Genomic DNA, 26,181 nt, shown 5'->3' with positions numbered 1-26,181 from the left:
AACCTCACCTCGGAAGTGGCCCCCCATCACTTTTGCTGTACTCAGTCGTGAGCCCCACACTTAGGAGACAGGATTAAACAAGGGACGGGAGCTCCAGGAGGCAGGGACCATGGAGGCCATTTTAGAGACAACCTACTCTAGTCATTTAAGTTCCATAATATTCCAGGATACAGACATTATAATAAATCTTATTGTTGGACACGTATTTTCCAATTTTTTTTAACTACAAGGCCTTTGTGAAAGTTTCTATGTAGGCATTTGTGTCTTCCGTTGGCCGTTCCTTGGGGCAGATGCCGGAGAGTGGGATGTTTGGTCTGGGCTGTTCACGTGACTGTCCTGCTCCTGCTGAACCAGCCGTCAGCCCAACACCTGTGCTTGGGCGCGGCCATTGCAGCCCCTCCCCTTTAAGACAGTCCTTTCCAAGAATGGGTTTGTAGAATAAATTGTTCCATAATTGGCAGTTAATTTGAATTAGCGTATGTTAGGAAACCTGCAGGGGAGGTAATGCGATAGAGGGGCAGGAACCCTGAAACCAGCATGGAAAGGTGTGGGTTCCGTGGCAGGCCACACAGTGGGTCCCTCCCACAGTGTCATCACGGCCACACGCTCCCCAGGCCTGACAGTTAACCTGCTGAAGTGCACAGTTATACATCCATGTATGTGGTAAAGTGAGGGGACATAACTCCTTCTGTTGTGTAAAATAACTGAGAGACAGCAGGGAAGGAGGCAAGGGGAGAATGGAGATGAGATGTGTGCTCAACAGAAACGGCCTATTTACTCTGAAAACTCCGCACCTGGTTCTCATCTGTAACTCATGGCTGTGCACACACACTCCGTTGCTCTTTGTAAAGACATAAAGATTTCTTTCACTCTGTCTAAACAAGTTATTTAAATCAATTAACACTTACTGAGGCCCTTCATTGTGCTAGGTATATACAAGTGAGTTTACAGAGGTGAATAACAATTATTTACTACCCATCTTTATTGGGGAAAGAATTGAAGTGGTATAACCATGTTTTTGCCTTCAAGTCTGTCTGGTGTGGGCACAGACTTGTACACAAGGCAGAACAGGAAAAGCACAGTGATGAGATAAATATAACATGGGAGCCCAAGGGAGTGTGATAAAGTAACATTATGTAGTTAGAAGTCCTTCACACAGGGAGTGTACTTGAGAGGGACACGTAATAGGTAAACTTTTAAAGAGAACAAATCTGTGTGAAGTAATACTAAAGAGAAGGTGAGAAATTGTAAGAAACCATTTTGAAAGAGAAAGCCTTGTATGACGTAGAAGCCTATGGAATAAGTAATTGTCTTAGTACATAGGATGAGTGACGGGATCACGATCTTCAGACTGCAGAGTTGACAACCGAGCGCTCATTTTTGCATTGGTTTTGGTTTCATGCTCTGATTCAAGCTCAGATTCCTAGTTTCAGCTACAGGATCTAAAGAATAGTCCAGTTGTACCAAACTGAAGACAATATTCTGACATTGTTACCCACTCTCCCCCTGCCCCCATTCTCCATTTAACAACAGTTGCTTAAGGAACTGGCTGCAGAATTTCACAGAGCCTAATTCATGTCTCATGAGTACTATTGTGTCATTGAGCTAGGATGCGACGTGACTAAGAAATGAGTGTAGAATATAAAGTTTAAATGTTTCATATTGGTGGTGATTTAGCTCAGGTTTTCTTCAACTAGTTGTTTTGGTTTTTTTCCTAACTAGTTGGTCAGAAGCTGCTCTTCATTTTCCTGCAAGGATTTATATTTCAGTGCCAGAGGAATTGCTGTAGACTGAAGTTCAATACTCATAGTCATAAACAGGAGTGGTCAGGTGAAGCCAGACCTGTACCCAGAGTAAAGCCCAGAAGGGCTGAGGGAAAGGCCTGCTTGTTTCTCTTCTCTACCTGGGCGGCCTGGCAAATGAAAAGAAGCATTGGCACCTGCGTAGGTCCATCACCTGAGTCTAAATGACCATCAGAATTCTTAGAGTAAAATCCTTTCCTTAGTTATAATCTTAAAATATTATGACTAAAGCACTTAATTGAAGAGTTGGTGTTAGTAGGGGACAGCCTACAAGAAGGACAGGAAGTGACACCGAATGTCTTCCATGTTCTGAGGCAGTTCCAGACGTGTTACCTGTAGAAGCTCACTCCATGTTCATGACGCATGTCTGAGGCAGATTCCCGGTTTACAGATGGATTTATTCCACACAGTGCTGTTCAGATCCATCAGACTCTTCGATATTGTCCCTTCACTCAGTGTTATTTTCTCTGCCTCTTTATTGAGAAAACCTGGGCCCACGTGTGACCTCATGAATTCATCCTGAGGCTGCCCCACTGGCGGGCAGCTGTGCACCCCTGTGCTCTGTGCGCCTGGGGGTGGGACAGCTGCGTGCCCAGGTTCCAAAGGCTGTGCAGCAGTGTGTTCTAGGTGACCTTCAACCAAAATCATATTGGGTTGCCCCCAAACTTCGTTTATTTTCTTGTCATATGATGGCTTTAGTAGCACTGTCTTTAAAACTCCATTTGAAACAATTTTGTTAGACTATATTGTGACAGCTCTCATACCAGTGTACATTTTTAAAAAACCTTATCCAAATTGAATTTTTATGCAGCCATTTGAATGTTCAAGATGGAAGGAAATAAGCAATATTTTCAGCATATCATGCTTTATCATTTCAAGAAAGGTAAAAACACAACAGAATAGCAAAAAAGAGAATTGTGCAGTGTATGGAGAAGGTGCTATGACTGATCAAATGTGTCAAAAGTGGTTTGTGAAGTTGCTTGGTACTGTTGACATTTTGGACAAATAATTCTTCACTGTGGGGCTGTCTTACACATTGGAAGATGTTTAGCAGCACCCCTGGCCTCTACCCACTAGAAGCCAATAGTGGGAGACAGCTGACATACTCAAAATATCAAATCAATAAAGTTACTGATGAAAATTAAAAATGTCTTTTATTTCACAGAAAACTAAACAGACTTTTTGGCCAACCCAATATTTCTGTTATTTTCTAACTTTTACTTTTGGTGACAGTATTAAATTTAAATTGAGTTTATTTCTATTTGCCTGGTGTCAAACAGCTTATTGGGTATCATTTGACCTGTTTTAAATTTTTAGTCTAAATCATGGATTCTCAGTATTACCAATCAGAAGCCTCTGCTTAATGTCCAGTTTTCATGAGCCCTCCCCCCAGAAGAAGGAAAATACACTTATTATCCATTTTTAGAGAACAAATAATGACAAACATGCTATTAGAACTGTTAACTTTTTAATGAAGTCATTATATTTTTAATGAATTAGCATTTTTTATTAAATGCATCTACATTGAAGTTTGAAACACACACACACAAGACATTTTTTAAAAGACTGCAACATGGTATTTACGATACATAGATTTACAGTAATTCAGGGCTCGGATCCATTTGAAGCCATAACTTGAGATATAAAACACTAGAAATCTATTTAGAGGCTTAGAACCCGACATAAAGTGGGACAGCAGTAATAACCATTTCTCTTTACCTGGTATTTAAGACAGACTTTCAGAGATTTAGCAGACTGTTTATTTTCAGAGCAGATTTAGACTTTTCTTTCCTTTTTTTTCCCCCGCTAGAGCGTTGTGTGGATTTAGGCCTGATTCATATTCAAGGCATGGCTGTGTGCGTGAGAGAGACCTTTCCTGACTCACTGACCAGAGCTCCAAAATGAGCGACTCGGAGCGACTGCAGTTCCAAGGCCTCAGTGGAGACCCAGTGGTTGCCGAACCCATTTCTGGGGAGTGCCAAGCGGCCTGAAACTTTGTACGCGTCATGCTTTGAGGCTTCAAAGTAACACTGAGGAAAACATAATAAAAGGGGCTTTCTTTTCTCTACGTGTGACTGTGCTGTGCCTGTGCGTGTCTCTGTGTTGGGATTTGGGGACAAAAGGAGAGGGAGTGGTGGCAGGAAGGGCACCCTTATATTTTATTATTTTTGGCTGCAGCATCATGTAAAAATGGCCACGTCACCCATTAGGGCAAGTTAAGGACCCTCTCCGGGTGGGCATCTGCACTGCTTACAGCCTGGGTAAGTTGTCATCTCATTTTCGGTCTGTCTCCCTTTCATTTTTGTTTTATTAAATAAGTCTTGAAAGCCCCGTATTAACATTTGGTCCTGGACACATTACTATGTCTTGTAAAGACTTAGTAAAGACTGGCTGGACGGTTAAGGAATGTTCTCACCAATAGTTCTCTGTACATCATGATTATAAACTGAACTATAAAATAACATAATTTTCAGTATTTCTTAATATTCGGTTTTTAAACATTATATTCTGTATTCAGCCAGTTAAAATGACAAGTGAGAAAAAATACTTTTCTTGGTTAATACCCAGCATTTAATGTTTTATGCCTTCGACTGATAGCCATAATAGTTTCTGAATCTGACAGATGAATAATACAATCTAAGAACAAAGTACAGCTGTGATGTCCTAAGAAGGTCAGTCATAAAATCTTCTAAACTGTTGACTACTATTGAAACTTTATTTCCTAATTATGAATCAACTATCTTACTAGGGGAGAGTGAGATTACACAAAGCTTATTCTTCAGTGGTGTTCAGGATGGGACTGTAATCGCCTTTAGCATGTTACGTATTTGAAGAGCTGCTACTGTGAACCGTAAGTAGTAGCACAAACTTTCTGGCTTTGGCTCTGACTTTTCTTTAAGGATCACACTTCCTTACATCCCAGGAGGCTTCTGTGGGATAGAAACCACAGAACTGAAATCTGATTCACAAAAACCTGGGGCAGCTGGCCAATCCCGTTCTGCCAGGGCAACTGCACCTTCTTTGGATGTGCAGCGAGCAATTCCGTTAGACAGCTACCAGATCAGTCGAGTAACTGCGACATGAACATATTGGTGTCATTTTACCCAAGGTGGGGCCTGAAGGCCAGAGGGGACAGCTAGTCCTGGAACAGTGGTCTTTTGGGGCTGTAATGTCCCTGCTGATGGAGACCAGCTCAGAGACTGGGGCAGAGAGCAGAGAGCGGCAAGAGACCCTGGGAAGAAGCTACATTGGTCTTTATTGGTAAAAGTTAACTGTACAACTAGGAGTAGAGGGAAGTTTTATACATTCAAGAGGAGGGATTTTTAACAGTTAAAAACATAAGCCGGGATTGGATAAAGTATTGCTGAAACAACTGTTATTTCCAGAAGGACCTGTGACTAGGAGTTGGGAGCCCCATGCTTGCTTGCCATGTGAGCTCTCTGGGTCAGCTGCCTCTGCAAGTGGAAACAGTCAGGCCTGTCTGCCTATTATGAAATAGTAATAGGAAGGCAGGCACTGGTAAACATAATGTAAATTAGTAAACTAAAAGTGGTCAACAACTACAGAACAGTCGTCTTCTATTTTTGATAGAAGCGCTATGACTAAACTCATTAATGGTGTATTTTACTATCTCGGTACTTTCAAGTTCTGTAGACAGTCTAGAGATGTGCTCAGACTAGAGTGTAGGGGAGCTGGAGTACGAATCTAGTTCTTTGGGTAATATTATACACCCCTCTTCTGACTGCACCACTCCCCCTTATCGGCAAGTTCAGGAATCACTGTTAAGGGCAAAGGACTCTCACATTTAATCTCCAGATTGATTTCTTTTATTGCCATTCAAAATCAGAGCACTATACGTTTCCAAAGGAAGTGAGAAATGAATAGTTCAGGTCCGTCCACTGGTAGTGAGGAGGAGGAGGAGGCTTCTCACTCTTCTGTGGATCTGGAAGAATATGACCACCGAGTTGGGCTGGTTTTAGGGCAGTGTAAGAATAAAGGAAACATTCCCATTGCAGGAGGCTTACAGCAACACAAGTGGTCTGTGCTCTGGAAGCTGCCCCATCATGCTAAGAGCTGGAATTTTAGACCGATTTTAAAATTTGGTGTGACAAACTCAAGCAGACGGCCTTGTTTAAGTATATATAAACATATTCATTCCCTGGACTTCTATCTCCCAGAATGTTCTCAAAACCTGTATATTTTATGGAAGTAAAAATGACAGTGAAATACACAGATGCTAAGGGTACAATTTGACAACTTTGACAAAGGTATACACCTATGTAGTCAACGCATCAATCGGGATATAATAGAACATTTCCATGGCCCAGAAAGTTCCTTCATGTCCCCTTACAAGCGGTCCTTACCGCCTTCCACCCAAAGACATCCACTGTTAACACTTTCTATTCATGGGGTACTGTCCATACTTGAAATTCATATCAATGTCAGTCTTTGGTATCTGGCTCGACATGTTTCTATTATTGCATATATCAGCAATTCATTCCTTTTTACTTTCAAGTAGTAGTCCATTTTATGGACATCCCTATTTGCTTACCCATTTGCCAAGAGATGGACATAGGGGCTGTTTCCAGCTTTGGCTATTGTGAATAAAGCTTCTATGGACATCGGTATGCAAGTTTTTTGCAGACATGTTTCCATTTGTCTGAGATAAATAGCTAGAGACAAAGTGGCGGGTTCATAGAGTACACGTTTGGTTAACTTTGTAAGAAACTGCTAAACAAGCTCTTTAAAGTGGTCGCACCATTTTCCGCTGCTCAGCTATGTATGCAGTCTGCATTCTCACCAACACTGGGCCTTGTCGCGCTGTTGAATTTTAGCAGTCCTAGTGGGTGTAGAATGGTATTTGCATTGTGGTTTTGAACACACCAGTTTAATCTTTGCATGCAGTGAAACTGACTTTATTTTGGTGAATAGTTCTGAGTTTTAATATATGTCATAGACTCATATAGCCGCCACCACCATCGGGATGCAGAAGGGTTCCATCACCTGAGAAAAGCTCCCTCATGGTCTGCCCCTTCGTAGTCACAACCTCCTCCTACCCCAGCCCCTGGTAACCACACCTGTTCTGTCCCTGCCTATCATTCTGCCTCTTCCGGACTGTAATATACACAGGATTATGCAGTATGTATGCTTTTAAAACTGGCCTCTTTCAATCAGCAGAATACCTTTAAGAGTCATCCATATCGGTATCCTGTCTTCAATGTCAACTTTTGGCATTTATGAAAGCTCAATAAACATATGTGTAAAGGTTGTTACGTGAACACAAGGTACATTTCTTTACGGTAAATACATGGGAGGGGGATCATTGGGTTATATGGTAAGAAACTGCTGAACTGTTTTGGACTGGCTGTGCCATTTGCCTTCCTGCTGGCACACACTCAAGTTCCAGTCACACTGCACAGTCACCAGCATGTGGTGGTGTTTTTATTTTGCTTCTTCTCGCAAGTGCAGAGCGGTAGCTTACCATGGTTTGAGTTTGCACTTCTCTAACGGCTAGTGATGTTGAGCTTCTTTCTCTGTACACTTACTTGCCCTTCATAGGTGGCCTTGGGTGAAAAGTCTGTACAAATGTTTTGTTCATTTAAAAAATGGAGTTGTTTTCTTACTATTGAGTTTTGATAGTTTCTTTATATATTCTTGATTGAAGTCATTTATTTGATAAATGATTTGTAAATATTTTTTTCTGACATAGGGTTTTTTTTTTCATTTCTGTAACTGTGTTCTTCTCAGAGAAAAAGTTTTCAATTTTGATCTAGTCCAGTTTATTTTTTTCATGGTTCATGCTTTTGGTGTCATTATCTAAGAACCTTCACCTAATCCATGATGACTGTTTCCTGTCATTTTGTAAGTCTTGCAGTTTTGTATTTTACATTTAGATCTATGATCCCTTTTAATTTTTGTATAAAGAGTAAGGGATAGTTCAATTGGGGGAGTATATGTATGTCCAGTTGTTCCAATCCCTTTTGTTGAAAAGACTATCATTTGTATTGAATTATTTTTGAACATTTGTCAAAAATTAGTTTACCATGTTTTTGTGGGTCTGTTTCTGGACTCTCTTCTGTTGCACAGATTTGTGTGTCTCGCCTTCGCCTTCCTCCAAAATAGCACTGTCTTGATTGCTGTAGCTTTAGAATCATTCTTAAAATTGGGTACAGCAAGTCTTCCAACTTGGCTCTTTTTCAAATTATTTTGCCTATCCTAGTTTCTTTGCTTTTCTGTATATGACTTCTTTTTTAGTTTTTATTGAATTTATTGGGGTTACGTTGGTTAATAAAGTTATGTAGGTTTCAAGCATGCAGTTCTGTCATGGATCATCTGTATATTGTGTGTTCACCACCCTAAGTCAAGTCCCCCTTCCACCACCATTTATCTCCCTCTTACTGTCCTGTACTCCCCCCCCCCACCCTTTCCCTCTGGCAACCACCATACTATTATCTGTGTCTGTGAGGTTTTTGTGTGTTTGTTTTGCTTAATCCCTTCACCTATTTCTCCCAGCTACCCCACCCCCTTCCCCTCTAACAGCTGTTAGTCTATTCTCTGTATCTGAGTCTTTCTATTTTGTTAATTTTGTTCATTAGATTCCACCATTGTAGGGTGGAATCTAATTAGATAACCACCATTGTAGGGTCATACAGTTAATTTACTGCCCTAAAAATCCCCTCTGCTCCACCTATTCAACCCCCCTCCTTTCTAATCCCTGGCAACCACTGGACTTTTCACTGTCCAAACTTACCTTTTCCAGAATGTCATATAGTTGGAAAGACTGGCTTTTAAAACTTAGTAACAGCCCTGGCTGGTGTGGCTCAGTGGATTGAGCTCAGGCCTGCGAAACCAGACGATCGAGGTTCGATTCCCAGTTGGGGCACATGCCTGGGCTGCAGGCCAGTTCTCGGCAGGGGACTCAAGAGAGGCAACCATACATTGATATTTCTCTCCCTCTCTCCTTCCTGTCCCCTCTAAAGATAAATAAATAAAATCTTTTAAAAAAAAACTTAGTAGTACACATTTAGGGCCTCTCCTTTTTTCCATGGCTTGTAACTCATTTCTTTTTGTCAGTATATAATATTCCATTGTCAGGATGAATCAGTTTACCTATTCGCCTGCTGAAGTACACTTTTGTTGCTTCCAAGTTTTAGCAATTATATAATAAAACTACTAAAAACACCCATGTCTAGGTTTTTGTATGTATATAATTTTTCAACCCATTTGAGTCAATACCAAGGACAATTGCTGGACTGTATGGTAAGAGTATGTTTAGTTATGTAAGAAACTGGCAAACTTATCTTCTGAAGTGGCCGTACAATTCTGCATTCTCAGCAGCAGTGAATGAGTTCTGTCATTCTGCATCCTCATTATTATTTGGTGTTATCAGCATTTTAATGGACTCTCACCATTCTAATAGTATGTAGCAGTATCTCACTGTTGTTTTAACATGCAATTTCCCAATATATAATGTCGATCATTTTCTCATGCTTATTTGCCATCTGTATGTCTTCTTTGGTGAGATGTCTCTTCAGATTTGTCACCGAATTTTTAATCAGTGTTCTTATTGTTGAGCTTTAGGAATTCCTTGTATATTTTAGCTAACAGTCCTATATCAGGTACGCTTTTGCAAATATTTTCATCCAGTTTGTGGCTTGTCTTCTCACTTTCCTGACAGTATCTTAACACAGAGCAGAACTTTTAAATTTTGATGAAGTCCAATTATCAGTTATTTCTTTAGTCAATCATGCATTTGGTGTTGTATCTAAAAAGTCATTGCCAAACCTGAGGTCATCTAGATTTACCTAGATTTAACTCCTAGATGATGTCTTCTAGGAGATGTACAGTTTAATATTTTTATATTGAGGTCTGGGATTCATTTTGAGTTAATTTTTGTGGAGGGTGTAAGTCTAGATTCCTTTTTTTCTTTTTTTTTTTTTACGTGGATGTCCAGTTGCCCTAGTACATGTTGAAAAGATTGTCCAGATCAGTTGGCTCTGTTTGTGTGGGTTGGATCTTATTTTTAAATGCCTTTTAATTCAAATTTAGTCTATTTCCTTTCATATAATTTTTGCTATGTATGGGTTTAAGTGGGCCACTTTGCTATTTTAAGATTGTCTCATTTTCTTTTTTTCTTCCTATGTTCCTCCTTTCCTGTCTTCTAGTTTAAATGTCTAATTCCTTGTTGTTTTTATGCCATACTTACCTTTTTAGTGGTTTCTCTGTTCAGTTTTTAAAAGTCCTTCCCATTTTCAAATTACATGTATGTATGGTTTTATATTCAAGTCCACTAATCCTTCTACAATATGTAGTAGCTCATAAGTTTTTTTTATTTTTACTTTACATTTTTATGAGATTCTTTACTCATGCCTTATGAGAATTTTTCCTGTATGTTCTTGAATATATTTAAAAAGCTTCTTTAAACTGCTATTAATTATGAAATGGTGTATTATTTTGTGGTCTGTTTCTAATGACTGTTTTTTCCCTTGATCATGGGGTACATTTTTCTGCTTGTTCCCTTGGCTAGTAATTTTATTGTATGATGAAGACTGTGGATAATACTTTGTAAGAATCTGGATCATGTCATCTTCCTTTAAATGGTTTTGAATTGTATTCTCTACTAGAATAGGACTGTTTGTCTGAATGTGGTCCAGTGTGGCTCATGGGCTGGCTGCCTGTTTTTGTAAAAACGTTTTACTGGAACATAGCCATCATTCACTTATTTATACATTGTCTGTGACTGCTTCTGCAAAACAGCTGAGCCCAGTAGTTGAAACCTAAACCATACACCTCACAAACTTCAATTGTATACTTCGTACCCCCTTAAGAAAAGTACACCACCCCCTGCCAGTACACTTCTCACATTTCTCAAGTAGTAGCTAATCTACTACTGAAGTGTTCAGTGAGGCCTTCCACCTGGGCTAGCTTGAAACCGCAAGGTTTCCCCAGCACTGTCTTAACTTCTGGTGTCACTGTTCCAGTTTAAGTCCCAGAGTAGGTAATCTTTTGCTGGGTCTTAGATACTTTTCCTGTACATGCACNGAACATAGCCATCATTCACTTGTTTATACATTGTCTGTGACTGCTTCTGCAAAACAGCTGAGCCCAGTAGTTGAAACCTAAACCATACACCTCACAAACTTCAATTGTATACTTTGTACCCCCTTAAGAAAAGTACACCACCCCCTGCCAGTACACTTCTCACATTTCTCAAGTAGTAGCTAATCTACTACTGAAGTGTTCAGTGAGGCCTTCCACCTGGGCTAGCTTGAAACCGCAAGGTTTCCCCAGCACTGTCTTAACTTCTGGTGTCACTGTTCCAGTTTAAGTCCCAGAGTAGGTAATCTTTTGCTGGGTCTTAGATACTTTTCCTGTACATGCACATCGTAGCCTCAGATAAGAACTGTTGATGAGAACTCATGCATGTTTCAGCCTCCCTCCCCACAGCTCCCTTTTCTCTTGAACTGTGTTAAATATATATACATTCCTTCTGCTTCAGTAACCCAAACTCTGCCTCTTCAGGTCAACAGAACTGCCACTCTGCCTGGGCTCAGCCTCCCCACGATTATGCCAGAAGATGCCCCCAGGCAGAAAGGATGATTGATTGTGGCCTTAATGTTGTGTCTGCCTTTTTGGGGGGACCACTTCTGTGCTGTATGTTGTGCAATGCCTGAAAATACCTGCTGTGGATGGGGAAAAAATGGGTTCTGTGGAAAACAACCTCGCAGGGTGGTCTGATCATGCCCCAGGCTTAAACTTCTTTATTGAAAGGCTTCCCTCTTCCTTAAGCCCTGTCTGTTGTTTTTGTGCATCTAGGGTAACACACTTTTGAAATGCCCCCTTTCAGACCCCTCCTTCTAAATCATGCAAGAGGTCGTCCAATCCCTGCCTTGCTTTCTCCCACCCTCATGTAATCTTATTTTCCCTTCTTACTCTCAAGTGCATAACAGAAACTGCAAAACTGTTATTCTCTTGCTCTCCCCAGCGTATGTCATCAGTCTCATCCAAATGAGCTCCTATAAAAATTCTCTGTAGGTCTGGACATTTTTTACAGTGGCACTGCCCACGTATATTTTGTTCAGGCTTAAAGCTGTTTTTGGTGAGAGGGCGAACTTGACACTAGTTACTTTGTTATGGTACGATAAAACTGCTTTTGCAAAACCAAACATCTCAGAAAAGATTCTTCTATTCATGGCCTTTTATATTAATACTCGCTAAATTTTCTTAGTAACGGTTTTCAGGTTAACTATGTCCAGTTCCCTTAATCATCCCACAAAGTACAAAACAGATACTGAGTGAGTCATTACAGGTTGATAAAGAACAACCAGGACAGTTCTTGTCCTCAAGTTCAGTCTAGTAAACAAGACAAGCATCACACCCCCTTGTTCCACTTTTGAAGTGGCCTCGAGCGTGTAGCAGGGCACGTGGAACCAAAGGTCATAAATAGCAGATGGCTTTCTATGCCCCATGTCATCCTCATTAAGGGTAGATAAGTAAGAAATAAATGTAGTATTATGGGAGAAATGAGGTCGAATTTATAGAACCCTAAAAAAACGTATAGCGGAATGACCTTGGCAAAGATCACCTGTCTGGACTTGAATTACAAATTATTTTTAAAAATTAAACTCATGCTAATTTTTACCTTAAGATCAGTGGTTTCAGAAATAAGTCAACTGAGTTATATCTTACGGATTTTTAGAGCTATGTCTTTGACCTAAAAACTAAGATATAATCATGGATCATAACCTTATTCATAGATTTTGCCTGGGGATTCTTATGCCTAACCCTCTATCCAGTAAAGTCCTATCATAACAGATGATATGTTATGTAAAGACATTAGACATTTAGACATTTCTTATGTCTAAACCTCTATCCAGTAAAGTCCTATCATAACAGATGATATGTCTAATCCCCATTCAGGGATTATCATCCAGTTGGGAAGCTTAGAAGACACATCACAAGCACTGCAGCCTACTTACCTTGAGAGAAAATCATCTAGACCTGTAGAGAATTATTTTTAATTGTACTGATTATGCTATTACAGTTGTCCTGATTTTTCTCCCTTTGCCCCCCTCCACCCAGAACCCCCCACTCCCTCAGGTAATTCCCCCACCATTGTTCACGTCCATGGGTCAAATGTGTAAGTTCTTTGGCTGCTCCATTTCCTATACCATGCTTTTCATCCCCATGACCATACTGTAACTACTTATTTGTACTTCTTAATCCCCTCACCTCTCACTCTCTCTCCCACACCCTAACCTCCCATCTCTTTATGTTTAACCTTTGGCCTTGTAGTTCTGATGTGTCTTGGAATGGGCCTCTTTGCATCCATCTTGTTTGGGATTCTGTGCTTTCTGCACTTGAGTGTCTATTTCTTTGATCAAATTAGGGAAGTTTTCTTTCATTGTTTTTTCAAATCAACTTCCAATTTATTGCTCTTTCTCTTCTGCTTCTTGCACCCCTATGAACATTGGATTGGTTAAGGTTGTCTCGCAGGCTGCTTGCACTATCCTCGTTTTTTTTGGATTCTTTCTTGTTCTGATTGTTTTGTTTTGTTTGCTTCCTTATATTCCAAAACATTGATTTGAGTTTTGGCTTCGCCCACTCTACTATTGTCTCTCTGTAAATTGTTCTTTATTTCAATTAGTGTATCCTTCATTTCTGACTGCATATTTTTTATGCTGTTCAGGTCCTAAGTTCCTTGAGCATCCTTATAAACAGTGCTTTGAACTCTGCATCTGATAGAATGCATATCTCCATTTTGTTTAGCTCATTTTCTGAAGTTTTGATCTGTTCTTTCATTTGGGCCATGTTTCTTTGTCTTCTTGTTTTGACAGCCTCTCTGTATTTGCTTCTATGTATTAGGTAGAGCTGCTTTGACTCTGTGTCTTGGTAGTGTGGCCTAATGTAGTAGGTGACCTGTAGGGTCTAGTGGCACAGCCTACCCTACCACCTAAGTGGGCACTTGAGGTGCACCCTGCCTGTAGACTGAATATACCCTCCTCTTGTAGTTGAGCCTTGGTTGCTGCTGGCAGATCAATGGGAGGGATTTACCCAGGCCAGTCAGCTGCAAGGACTGGCTGTGACCACTGACCACCAATCTGCCCTCTGTGGAGGATCAGCTGTGCAGGGGCAGGGTGGTGGTGCTCCTATGTGGTCTGCAGCTGTCCACTGTGTACACTGGCCCCTGGGTTTTCCTGGGTGGTACAGGTCAAGATCAGCCCCCACCTGTGCTTTGTCCTGGGCAACCCTGCCTGAGCTATATAGCAATCTGAGCTGGCTGCTACTTCTGCGGGGCTTGGAGATTTATGGGCAAAGCCACACTGTGACTCTAGGCTGCTAGTTTCAGGCCTAGGGCTCACTGAGGTCACTGCTGCTTGTTTAGGAGGATTTAGGAAGTTTAAAGCATGACTGAAGACCATTCATATGGAAAAGTAGCTTGGGTGGGCCCATAAATTGGCAGGGCTGGAGACTCTGGGATCTCTAAGGCAGGTCAAACAGTGTGAGCCAAGTTGATGAAATCTTAGATACAGCAGCACCAGTCTGCCCACTCTGGTTGGGGAGGGCCCAGAAAAGGGAAAATGGCCTCTGCTTGCCTTGGTGCCAGACACCGCGGCCTCCCCCTGCGCACAACTGGTGCCCCTCCAGTTGCCACCCTGTGTCCAGAGCCCAGAGGAAGTGAGTCTGAGTAGGTGCGTCCATGTACGAGTTCTTTAAGAGGAACTGCTTGGGGCTCCAGCTCTTTCTTCCACCAACTGAATCCCTGCTGGTTTTTGTAGCTAAAGTTATGGAGACTTACCTTCCTTGCACTGGAACCCTGAGCTGGGGGGCCTGGTGTGGGGCTGGGATTCCTTGCTCCCTAGATATTCCTCCAAGACTTTTATCCACCACCTGTGGGTGTGGGCAGACGGTGCCCTTCCTACCATTCTGGATCGATGTGGTTTCTTCAATTCTGTAGTAGTCAGACTTCCATTCAACTCAGTTTCTGTCAGTTCTGAGTGATGGTGGTTCTATGTTTTAGTTGTAATTTTGCTGTGGTTGTGCAAAGAGGCGAGCCATGTCTGCCTATGCCATCATCTTTACTGAAAATTTGAGAATTTTTATGAATTTGAGCCAAAGCTGACAACAGATACCTGAAAGTAAAATCTCAAATGCTCCAGCGAATAAGTTTGCAGTTTCTTTTAAGCACCTGAAATTAAAGTAAGAATGTAAAGAAGAACGTTACATGAAGAGGGTGGGAGAAAGCAAGGCAGGATCTGGATTACAAGATTCTGAACTTTCTCAAGGGTGCTTACACCTTCCAGGAGTAAGCAAATTACTTCTGGCATTCAAAGGTGTGTTAACTTAGATGTACAAAAACAACAGGCAGGCCTACTTAAAAACTTTTCAATAAAGAAGATATAGGTCTGGGTGTAACTACCCACCTTACCTTCCCAGTTAGGAATTTGTGGTTTATTATAGCATCCCTATTTTGTCACTATGTCAAACAAGATTGAGAATGAGTTGTCAGCCCTGACCTGTGTGGCTCGGTTGGGCGTTATCCTGCAAAGTGTGAGGTCGCCAGTTCAGTCACTAGCAGGGCACATGCCTGGGTTGCGGGCCAGGTGCCAAGTAGGGGACACAACAGAGGCAGCCACACATGGATGTTTCTGTCCTACTCTTTCTCCTTCCTTTCACCTCTCTCTAAAAAATAAATAAGGAAAATATTTCTAAAAAATGAGGTATTTAAGGTGAGAAAGCTTTAACCTTATTTTAAATAAATCTGAGCTTTCCACAGGGAGAATCTAATTCAGAAGAAAAATAGGTGGCTTTGCTGCACACACCTAACCTGTGTTTGAGTAGTTGGCCTTTGTGTAAAGGCCATCATTCCGTCCCACTCTGAGTTGTAAGCATCTGACCAGGGAACAAAACCTCACTCTTAACAACAGTCCAAGATACGCAGGTTCATGAGGTTTGAGGCAGGAGCAAACTTTGATATGTTTGTTTCCCTTAACAGTATAGGTCAGTTTGGCAAAAATAAAGGACCAGATAGCCCATGGTCTATCACAACTACCCAATTCTGCCATTGTATCATGAAAGTGGCCATAGATCAGAGGAGTTCCAGCAGCTGCAGGAGCTCTTGAAGCTCTGAGCTGTGAAAAAAAGGAGGAAGGAGAGGCCAAGTGACAGTCTGAGATGGTCCAGAGAGCAACAGAGCCTGCACCTGACTCTGTGCGCATGCACAGTGGCTCCACAGAGGAGATTGAAGAACCAGAAACCTCATCTCACTCCCCTCCAGACTTGCTGACCACACAGAGCCCAGGCTGAGAGTGGATGGGGACATAGTAGACCCCTGGGACTCCAAGCTCCTCCTGCCTGAGAAGGTGAATGGGAAGCAGCAGGAGCTGCTGTGTTTCCTCCTGGACATAGTACATCACCACAAGGAGGGGACTGGTGAACTGAAACAGGCCTACAAGCCCAGCAGTGAGCCAAGCAAGAGGTCCACAGAGTGCCCCAGAGCCTCCAAGGGCCAGCCCAGACCCTGGCCCAAGACTGACCCGAAGTTTAAAGGGCTTGACCTCGCTTCCCTGGTGGAGCAGAAGAGAGGGGAGAAAAGCCAACAGCAACAACACTAACAGGCAGCAGCTGAACCACATCAAGGAGGGGAAGGCCAGCTGGCCCGCCCCATTGAGCACCCGCGCAGCAGCAGTCTGGTGCTGACTGACTCCCCTCAGCCCAGGGCCAAGAGCAAGAAAAACCGGAAGAAGGGAGACGGAGCCAGCAGCTCACTCCATGATGTCTCTCTGCCTAAAGATATGGGCTGAGACTGTGTGGATATGGATGAGACCAAGAGGAAAGTGAGTATTTCAAAAGATGCTTCTTAGACTACCAAATAGACCTGGCAAAGACTATCAACTGGCCCGATTTTAGCTTAGAAAAAAGCCACCTTTGCTGCCCAGTGAATGAGGACCACCTACAGAAGGATGCATGGGAGCTCGCCTAGGCCATGCTGGCTGGGGCGCTGCACCTGGGACCCCAATCCAGAACGTGCTGCCTGGCCATGTTGTCAGCTTGTGCGCATGTAGTCTGTGGGCCTTTGATTACAGCCCCCACAACACTGCCACCCCAGCCTCGGAGACCTAGGCCATGGCCAGAAATGAGTTTGATCATTCCTATGGCTCCGTCACCTCTGCATCTTGCCTGCCTGTCACTCAGCTCCCACCTGGTTAGGCAGACGCCCATCAATCTCCACAATCTACTGTGAAGTGTATACATGTTGTGCTGTGTATGTCTGATCCCCTGATTTGTAGTCAGCTTGTGTAAAACCCCTGCAGAGAGAGGAAACTCAAGAACAAAACCCACCCAGTACTCACCAAAAAAAAAAAAGGTAGCCGTAGATGATGTGAAGATAAATGGGTATACGACTGTGTCCCATAAACTTCCTTTACAACACAGGCAGCTAGAATTTGGCCCAAAGACTAGATAGAGTTTGTGAATTCTTGGTGAACATAAATACATCTAAGCTAGCAAAAGTTTAACTGTGTTTTCAGTTTTATAAACTTTTAAAGATCTTGAAAAAATGTCTTCCTAGTTTCTGCCTTGCCATTTTTGAGTAACTCTCTTTTCTTCTCTAGAGAAGATACAACTTTTTAGGCACCTCACACTTCCCCTAAGTGACCGAGGTGTTAAAAAGGACTGTTTCTACATGCAACATAATCATGTAGTATTTTGTGTTCTATACCTTCACAGTAAAACTTCTCTTCTCTTCACAGATAAATATTACATGTGAAGAGTGGTAAAAGGAAACAGTGATTTCTCAAGTGGCCTGGAGAGAAAAAGCACTGGTCAGCACCACGTGGACAGATGCTCAGTGTTTTCCAAAGATGCTGTTGAAGTAGTCTTCTTACTGCTTTGCCTCACTCAAAGTTCTTCATAACATGGGCTGCATGAAATCAAAGCAAATTTTCGCATTTCCTACCACAATTGAGAGTGACAAGCGGCACACAAGTGCAGAGAGCTTTATGTCAGATGAGAGATTTCAACCTAGGATGCCTTCTCAAGTTATCAGTGAGGAAGTGAAGGAACCTACGGAATCCAAAATCGTGGTCTTCGAATTTGCACATCGCCTGTCCCGGGAAATCTTGAGTGATGCCTTGCAGCAGTGGGCAGATAGTAACACCAAGTACTGCGACATCCCATTCATTGAGAGTGAGGGGCCTTGATGGTGCAGAATTATGACACCTTCTTGAACTGTGGATAGAGTTGGTGCTAGACCAAACACATGAAGGAAAAGCAAAAGGTTGTATGAATAAACACTGATTCCATCTGAATGTAAAAATCAGTCTATGGTCATATCAAGAGTATAGGAATACCTAAAACGAAATGTGTTTTAAGCCGTTCTATGGTAATAGCAATTTCTACCTGCTTGTTCTTGGACTGTAGTCACTAAAGGGCTAAACATAGGTCCTGTGGCACCACACTAATCAGCTATGTCACATACAGCTTCAGATGGTATAGCATCACCAAAGAAAGAAATATTTTTAAATGTCCTGTGTCTCCAAACGGTTTAAAGACACTCTTTTAAAATAATGTTAATTTACACCAAAACCAAGCTATGAAAAGGATTGTTCTTAAAATGTCTTGGCAGTGAATGGCACTCAAGCCATAGTGATTAGCAGTAGCTTTTGTTTGTCCAAACCATTTGCATTAGGGATCCCTACTTCTTAACACAAATGATCAAGCATTAGAAAGCAACCCACATAGAAGAGAACCAACCACCTTGACCCTCAGGGCCCTAAGTACAGCTGTTATTAGATGGCTCACACTTTTTGTATAAGGCATCTCAACAAGACATAATTTATAGAAGTCATGGCATTAATATTTATCGCATTGAATTAAGCCCAGTGATATAATAATAGAATTATACAAGCAAACAAGTTTGGGTACCTTTATAAACAGCAATCCAATAAATTTTAAAACAACAGAAGCCCTAGTTGTCGAGGTAAAAAGCATAATCTGGTCTCTGTGCTGAATGTGTATTAAGCTTTGCTGTCTCAGCGATGTGGGGGGTTATTATATTTTATTTTTTTATGGTAGCAGTGTCCATAGGGCATTTACAGCCATATACTATACTACTGTCATAAAAAGTTGGCTTTTTTTTTAGGAATCTTTTAAAAAACAGAATTTAGTACTGTTTGAGATCACTGGTGACAAAAAATTTAGGTGAGAGGGAAGAAGATACTATGATGTAACTGTAGGAAGATTGAGAATCAGTCTCTAGAATTATCTTTACATCAGGATTTTGCTACACATTGAGTTTAACTGGAAAGGGAATTATTTAAGCCCATTTTCATTAGATCCTTTTATTAAGATACAACAGACTCTTGTCACTGAAATCTAAAGGAAGGCAGAGAAAAGAGGAAGGCTTGTGACCTCTTTAAATAAATTTGCATTTGGCCTTTTAAACAGATGGAAATGCTACCTCTAATTTTAATAATTATACTTTGAAACCCACAATCAAATAGAGTGAATTCTCCCGAGTTACTTGGGCAAAGAAAATTCTTTGAATTGAGTGATGGGCTCTTTCCATTGCCTTCAGAAGTTTGGTCATTCAGCTTTCCTTTCACCTGTCCCCAGGCCATCTTAGCAACTGAGGAGATAGAAAAACCACCACTCCTGTTTATAGAAGGCTGAGAACAGAAAGTTTCCTAAAACTGCAAAACATATTTCCAGCTCATCAAGAAAAACTTAGGTTTCTGAGTGTTAATACCGAGTCAGACAAAAGCTGTTGTCTGCTTTGCGGACATTGATGTTGCTGCTTTGCATTCATTCTCACATCAGGACACTTTTGCTGCAAGGTCCAAACTGCACTAAAAATTTTAGCACACATAGGGAATAGGCTACTGGGTTTTGGTTATATATAATTATTTTAATCTCAGTTCCACCTTTGCCCTGGGCTCCTATTTCTCCAGGGGCGTGGGAAGTCTTTCAGCTCTGAATCTCACTGGCAGTGTAAACTCTGTTGCCACCCTCTCTGACACTGGCAGTACAGTTTTGTCACCAAGCACTACCCCCTCGTCCCACAGGGACTTATCTTATCTTGGACTTGTATGCCACATTATACGTCAAACCACGCACAAGGAAGTACAAAGTACAAGGCTTGGGTTATCTGTGTAGTAGTGGATAAACCAAGTTGCGAGCAGGCCGGAAAGTCCTGGTAAACAGATTTGTACTGCACTGGTAGTCATTAAGATATAGTTTGGCCTTGATGATAAGAAAGATAACATCTTTAATAGGACATTCAGCTTCTTTCCCGTCTTCATATTTAAACACTGGACTTCATTTTAAAGGTCTTGCATGAGCAATAAATGAGTAAAAGGACTCTTTCAGGGAGAGGCATATAAAACAGAAGACTGAAAAAATTATTAGCAACTGGGAAGGGAAACATTTGTTCCAACTTATATCATAAACACAGATGAAATAAGAATGGCCAAAGAGTAAGGGAGAGGAAAACCAGGAAAAGCGAGCCCAGGAAACAGCACTAATGCCAAATCCATCGGAAGACGCACTGCAAAAACACGGTTCCGGTGTCTGCGACTGAGGGAAAGGACACGGCAGCAATTCACCACACTGACACACGCCCAACCACTGGGTCCAGGATAGGGCCAGGTGAGAGGCTACCAGCGCAACAAAGAGCCCGCAGGTGGCACAAAGTGGAAGCAGCCGATTGGCAGAGGAAATGTGCCAGGTCCTCATTCACAAAGACTCACATAACCCCACAAGCGTGCTTCACCACCCCTTCCCCAGCTCCGTGACCTTTCAGTTACAGGCCTATGACATGAGTTCTCCACTTTCAGTTGCCTTACCAGTTCTCTGCAAACTACCTATGGTTATTATGGGTACCTAAAGCACAATCTTGAAGGGTAGGAAAATTATAGTCCTAAAGCAGTCATTTGTGTCCAATTGCCTTATTAGTATGAAAAATAGACACACTGAATGAGCAATGCATGATACTCCTATGTCCTACCATCACTGACATTTTATGAAATGGGGGAACTGCACTTTTGTATTTGGTTTTAGAAACCAAAAGTTAATTTAAAAACAAAGTTCTGACAAATAGAACCTTTGCTTAATCATAATGCCCTCATCCAGTATTTGTGTGACCGAACAGAACACGTTTTGCTTGGAGCACTGGGCACAAGCTCAGATGCACTCCCCAAAACCTTACTTTGCCAAACTCAAGCATCATTAGCAACTTCTCTTCACTGTCAGACTAAACTATGAAACGCTGTATTTTTTCTAAATATTTTTGTGAAAACACTTTTTCGTAACTGTTCAAATAAAAATCTAGTTGCAACTAACTAGCTATGAGTTCTTACTTCATTTCAGTAAGCCAGTGCTTTTCAACAGTGCACTTTCAAACCTTTCACATAGAGAACTTAACATTTTCTGCATTTCTAGCAAACATTAAGTGAATAAAAATCACCTTTACATGAATTCTTGGATCATTCAGGTCCAATTTAGGAGTTCTTGTAATATAAATGTAAACATGACCATTATCATGGCGTCTTTATTCCAAATCTGTTCCTAAATTTTTGGAAGGAAAATCCTTTTTTTTAAAGATTTTATTTATTTATCTTTAGAAGGGAAAGGAAGGAGAAAGGGAGAGAAATATCAACGTATGGTTGCTTCTCATGGGTCCCCCCCTGGGAACTGGCCTGCAACCCAGGCATGTAATATGCCCTGACTGGGGATCGAACTGTGATCCTCTGCTTCGCAGGCCCGCACTCAATCCACTGAGCTACACCAGCCAGGGCAAAAATCCTTCTTTTTAAATATATTAAGAACAAAATTTAAAGCAATTCCTCCAGACAGCAATTTCCCCATCTATGAGAATGGTACAAGATAAAATCTTTGAGGTCATTTTCAGTTCTGCCATATTTTGTTCTCACAAACCTGAAGTTCTTAGTTTCTGAGGGCTTCATGATGAAGGAAAAACTATGAAAGTTACAAAATAAATGATAAACTGATCTTTAACATAAAATTATTCCTTCCTAGACTTTAAGGTCCCAAGTCTCAAACACCTTGCTTGCACTTTCTTGTGTACCTTTAAAAACACTTATTTTTGTCAACAATACCAACTACTGAAGGATTTACTTCAAAGTCCTCTTTTCATTTTTCCCCTCCTGATTTGAACTGTGTAAAGACAAATGAACAGTTATTACATAAAGTTTGATTTAAATTGCAGAAAACAGTCCATCATAGCGATTAGTTTCCTAATCCATCATTCTGCCAGATTAATGAATTTCTCAAACAGCAAAAAAAATAATGCTTTCACTTTCACCACAGGACGGGATTGTGGTTAACTTAAGAAAATTCCAAGGCTGGATTAATAATACTGAAAAAACAAGTTTATAAAAATCTTTCTTTGCCTGAGATTTCTAATGTTACAAAAGGAACACTTCTGCTATAGTAACTCATAATTATTTTAACCAGATTTATATATCAAGAAAATTCTATGAAGGATTAACACAGTGTCCAAAAATATTCCAGGGTTTTTATTTTTTATAATCTACACATAGATTTACTTAACACATAAACTACTACCCAAAGCCAAAACACGAAGCTCCCATTTGCATTAGATCCACTAACTCAAGAATCTCTAGAGACCTTCAAGTTTCCTATCTTCTAAAATAGGGGTTGGCAAACTTTTTCTGAAAAGGACCATACAGTAAATATTCTAGGCTTTGCAGGTCTTACAGTCTCTGCTATAATTGCTCAAGGCAGCCACAGATAATGTGTAAATGGGTAAGTACAGCTATGTTCCAATAAAGCTTTATGAATATTAGTATCTGCATTTCATGCAATTTTCACAGGTCATTGAATATTAGCCTTTGATTTCCTTCCCCAACCATTTAAAAATGCAGAAACCATTCCCAGCTTGTGGAATATATGAACAGGCAGCAGGCCAGATCTGGGCCGCGTGCCATATAGTCTGCTAGCCCTGCTCCAAAGTACCTTCCGAATCCACTTCAAAATTTCAAATCATTGCTTCCCAGAGATTTGAAGAAATTATTCAAATCTTCATCAGTAACTTCTTTTAGAGTAGCTGGTTTCCACTTTGGACTGTGATCTTTATCTATCAAAGCTGTCAAGTGAAGACAAAAAATGTTAGCGTATTTCTTTCTGGTATTGCCAGATTTTAATTACTTAATTGACAAACTCCCTTGTACTAGGCATATTTTTCTATAGCACCTTTCTGAAAAGTGTGAATTTTTATGTGTGTTCTATTTTTCTTATAAATTAAGCCCCCACAGATTTTGAAGGGATAGCAATGTAGTGATGATGAGTGCGTGGTTATTTTCTAACCTGCTCAGCCTGATGGATGTCTCCAGATTGAATACAGCTTACTGAACAAATCCAGTGGTTTATCCTTTCTCCTTCCAACAAAATAGTAAATGAAATCTCCCTCCCATAAAACAGCTAAAACCACAGTTGATGTGGTTTAAAGGGAAGGCAGGAAGAGGTGGAGAGCAGGGATCTGACTTCCAACCTCCCCCACAATGAGTTGAGAGGAAAATTACCTGAAATAGAGGAAGGGGGGCTTTGGCACAGTTAAATGTGGACACTGCCATTCTGCTGAGTCCCCTAGTTCACACAGCTCTGAATTCAAATGCCAGACCATCTTCAAGGTTATCATGAGAAACCCTACGTCTCCTATTTCAATGTAGTCATCACTCAGTGTGGCCATATAGTAACCCCACAGGATTAAAGTAAGTATGAGGCAATCTGTACACTGTCCTTTAAAGGGGGAGAGGAATGTCGGTTTCCTGGCTGTGACAATATACTATAGTTACATAAATGCTACCAGGTGGGAAACTGGACAGAGGGTATGCGGGATCTCTGTTTAACAGCCATTTTCAACACTTAATCTCATGCCACACATAAACTGATTATTAAAACTCTATAGCACACCAAAAAATATAACTTTTTTTGTCAGCAAAAACCATAATTTTGATTCATTAACACTGGACAGATACTGAGTTGGATGTTATCATTTTTTTATTTGACAACCTAAGGGAAAAGAGGTCACGTCTTGCATGTTTTAAAACCTCTTGTAGCATACCAGTTGAAAACTGCTGCTCTTACAACTAACTTCATGTGAATCTACAGTTACCTCAAAAAAAAAAAACACCTTTTTTAAGGGAAGGGGGCTCTATTTAGTATGGTTGTGGTATGGTATTTTAATCATGCTTAAGATGTGCTTAGTTCTTGTGAAGAATGAAAATTATTTAAACATACAAACTCTACAGTGAACTAAAAAACTATGTTTTGCATTAAAAGGCTAAATAATTAAAGAAGCAATCTGGGAACCAAGGGAGCAGGCTGTCTCAGGAAGTAGAGGGAAGGGAGCTTCATGCATAATTAAATGTGGACACGGAGATTTTTCAGGTTTGGCCGCCCAACTTCAGGGTTGTAGTATCATCAGATCAGACACTGGTGTTCTAATCCCTGCCAACTTGAAAGTTTTACCTTCCCTGAACAATGTAAGTGAAAATCCTAGAACATTTGTTTTTACAGAGATCCCTTTCAAGCCCTTTGGCCAATGCTCTCTGCCTCTCTGACAGTCCACTGCAGGGCAGAAGGACAGGGAATAATAAAATCTAGGTGTTATTTTATTTCAGACTAACAGACAATTCTGCCTAGCGTGGATATCACAAGTTCTTACTCTGTAGGCAGCTCAGGTTTTTCAGAAGGTCTCATCAGACACCTGCTCAAATTCCAACTGGCAGCTCTCTGGCCCTAAGATAATCTTTTTATTTTCTTCTACAGCCAAGAAGTTTGTTCAAGATGTTACGAGTAAAACTTTATGACAACCACTCACCGAATTTGCTAGTTTATTTTATCTAATTGGTTAATGTTATTTTATAATTAACAAATTGAAGCAAACATTTGGTTATGCAAAATATCAGTTTTACACAGAGTAAGTACTGCATTCTGAATAAAAGGTTATGCTGAAAAATGAGGTAATATACTTTTTCTATATTAAAAAGCTTGATAAGAACATGCATTGTATATCAGAACTTTGATGCTGTTCGGTTTTAACTCTTGTTCTTTAAAATCATCAACAGTACACCTAAAAATAAGTTTGAGAAGGATTGCTTATAACATATAATGAATACTTGATCAACACAGCTCACACAGATCCTCCTAAAATCAGAAATCTAGGCTGATCCACATGCAGTTAGAATTTGCTAGAAATTAGTGGGGAAAATATATTTTTTATTTGATTTCTATAAAAGGTATAGTTATCTCCTCTGACTCAATTCCATGTGTCCTCTGAAAGGATCTGAACCCACTGCTTATTTCTGATATTGTATCATGCCACAGATTAAGAAAATTCCACAAACAGTGATCAGTGTCTATGGAAGCTTCCATCTCAGAGAACATAACCTTTTATTCAGATAAAGTATATCCAGAGTCTTTACTATATTAAAGTGATCAATGGAAAATATATAAGAAAATTAGATATGCAAAATACATGCATAAAGCATACAACAGAAATAATAGCTATTATCTTTAGGGATATGAGCATATACATAAAAATTATTGCAAGTTTGCTAGGAACAAAAAAACATCAAGCACTTCACTTGCTTTTTCTGAATATGCTGACTCTGAAGATGATAACCAAAAAGAAATTAATAAAAATATTAGCAAGTTTTATTAATGATGTCATACGGTTTTTCTCCACGTCAGTGTTTAACTGCTCAGGGACAGGCAAGGGGGTGGACGGGAGGCCGGCCACCGCCGGGCTTTGCCAGGTCTGCACAAAAGGGAGAGGGAGGGTGGAGAACCTGAGGGACTTTTGGAAATGAGTAAATGCACCTTTCAAAGGCTTCAGCAGCCCAATGAGTTTAGGAGCTCATACTGCCTCTGCATGTGACCCTTAGAAGCACGATTACCTCTTACATAGAAATTGGGGAGCTGTGACCAGGTTATGTGAACTTTTTAAACAGTATTGGATGCAAAGATTTATCTTCCCTTAGATGCCAGTTGGTAATTTTTTTAAATACTTCACAATCTTTACACAAGTCTAATTTACACTAATAAAACAACTATCATCTTTGATTAACAGCATATACTCATAAATTCTATTCCCATAACAGCCAGGAGGGGAACAACTGTCACTTACCTGCCCTAACGCCTTCTTGAAAGTCATGTCCTCTCTGAAAGAAAATCAAGATTAAATGGAGAGTTTCTAAGTGTCCTTCTTTCTGGTGATCTCGCTCTTACCCCCACATCAGCCTCCCACTCCTGTGGCCACACCCTGAACCACGACAGCAGAGACTGGACCAGCTCTGCCCACCCGCTCTGATCACAGCCCCATCTTTACTTGCTC

General features: G+C 40.8%; 2 protein-coding genes across 5 annotated transcripts in view; one reads left to right on the top strand and one right to left on the bottom strand.

The window, feature by feature from the left end:
* Positions 1–3,607: 3,607 nt before the first annotated feature.
* Positions 3,608–26,181, bottom strand: part of HIBCH (3-hydroxyisobutyryl-CoA hydrolase) — an 83,189-nt gene continuing 60,615 nt past the window's right edge. Inside the window, exons 13-18 of one of the 4 annotated variants that reach the window (XR_005066094.1) lie at positions 25,975–26,008; positions 22,800–22,929; positions 19,875–20,045; positions 17,872–18,054; positions 17,524–17,607; positions 3,608–6,475 (exon numbers count right to left, since the gene is read on the bottom strand). Coding sequence is in view for 2 of the 4 variants with exons in the window: in XM_037043760.1 (XP_036899655.1) it covers positions 22,814–22,929; positions 25,975–26,008 (150 nt within the window). In the remaining 2 variants the exon portion in view is untranslated. Of the gene's footprint in view, positions 6,476–17,523; positions 18,055–19,874; positions 20,046–22,320; positions 22,930–25,974; positions 26,009–26,181 lie in introns of those variants that run through there. The other 3 variants (XR_005066093.1, XM_037043760.1, XM_037043759.1) reach the window with 3 other exon arrangements.
* Positions 17,695–18,120, top strand: AKAP19 (A-kinase anchoring protein 19). Its single transcript, XM_037043761.1, has one exon. The coding sequence runs from the start codon at positions 17,720–17,722 to the stop codon at positions 18,002–18,004; it is 285 nt and encodes a 94-aa protein (XP_036899656.1). The 5' UTR covers positions 17,695–17,719; the 3' UTR covers positions 18,005–18,120.

Source organism: Sturnira hondurensis, unplaced genomic scaffold (assembly GCF_014824575.4).
Source record: "Sturnira hondurensis isolate 20B ecotype Veracruz unplaced genomic scaffold, ASM1482457v3 Scaffold0004136, whole genome shotgun sequence".
NCBI lineage: Eukaryota > Metazoa > Chordata > Mammalia > Chiroptera > Phyllostomidae > Sturnira > Sturnira hondurensis.
Note: the sequence above shows the minus strand (reverse complement) of the source record. Positions and strands in the feature narration are given on the sequence as shown.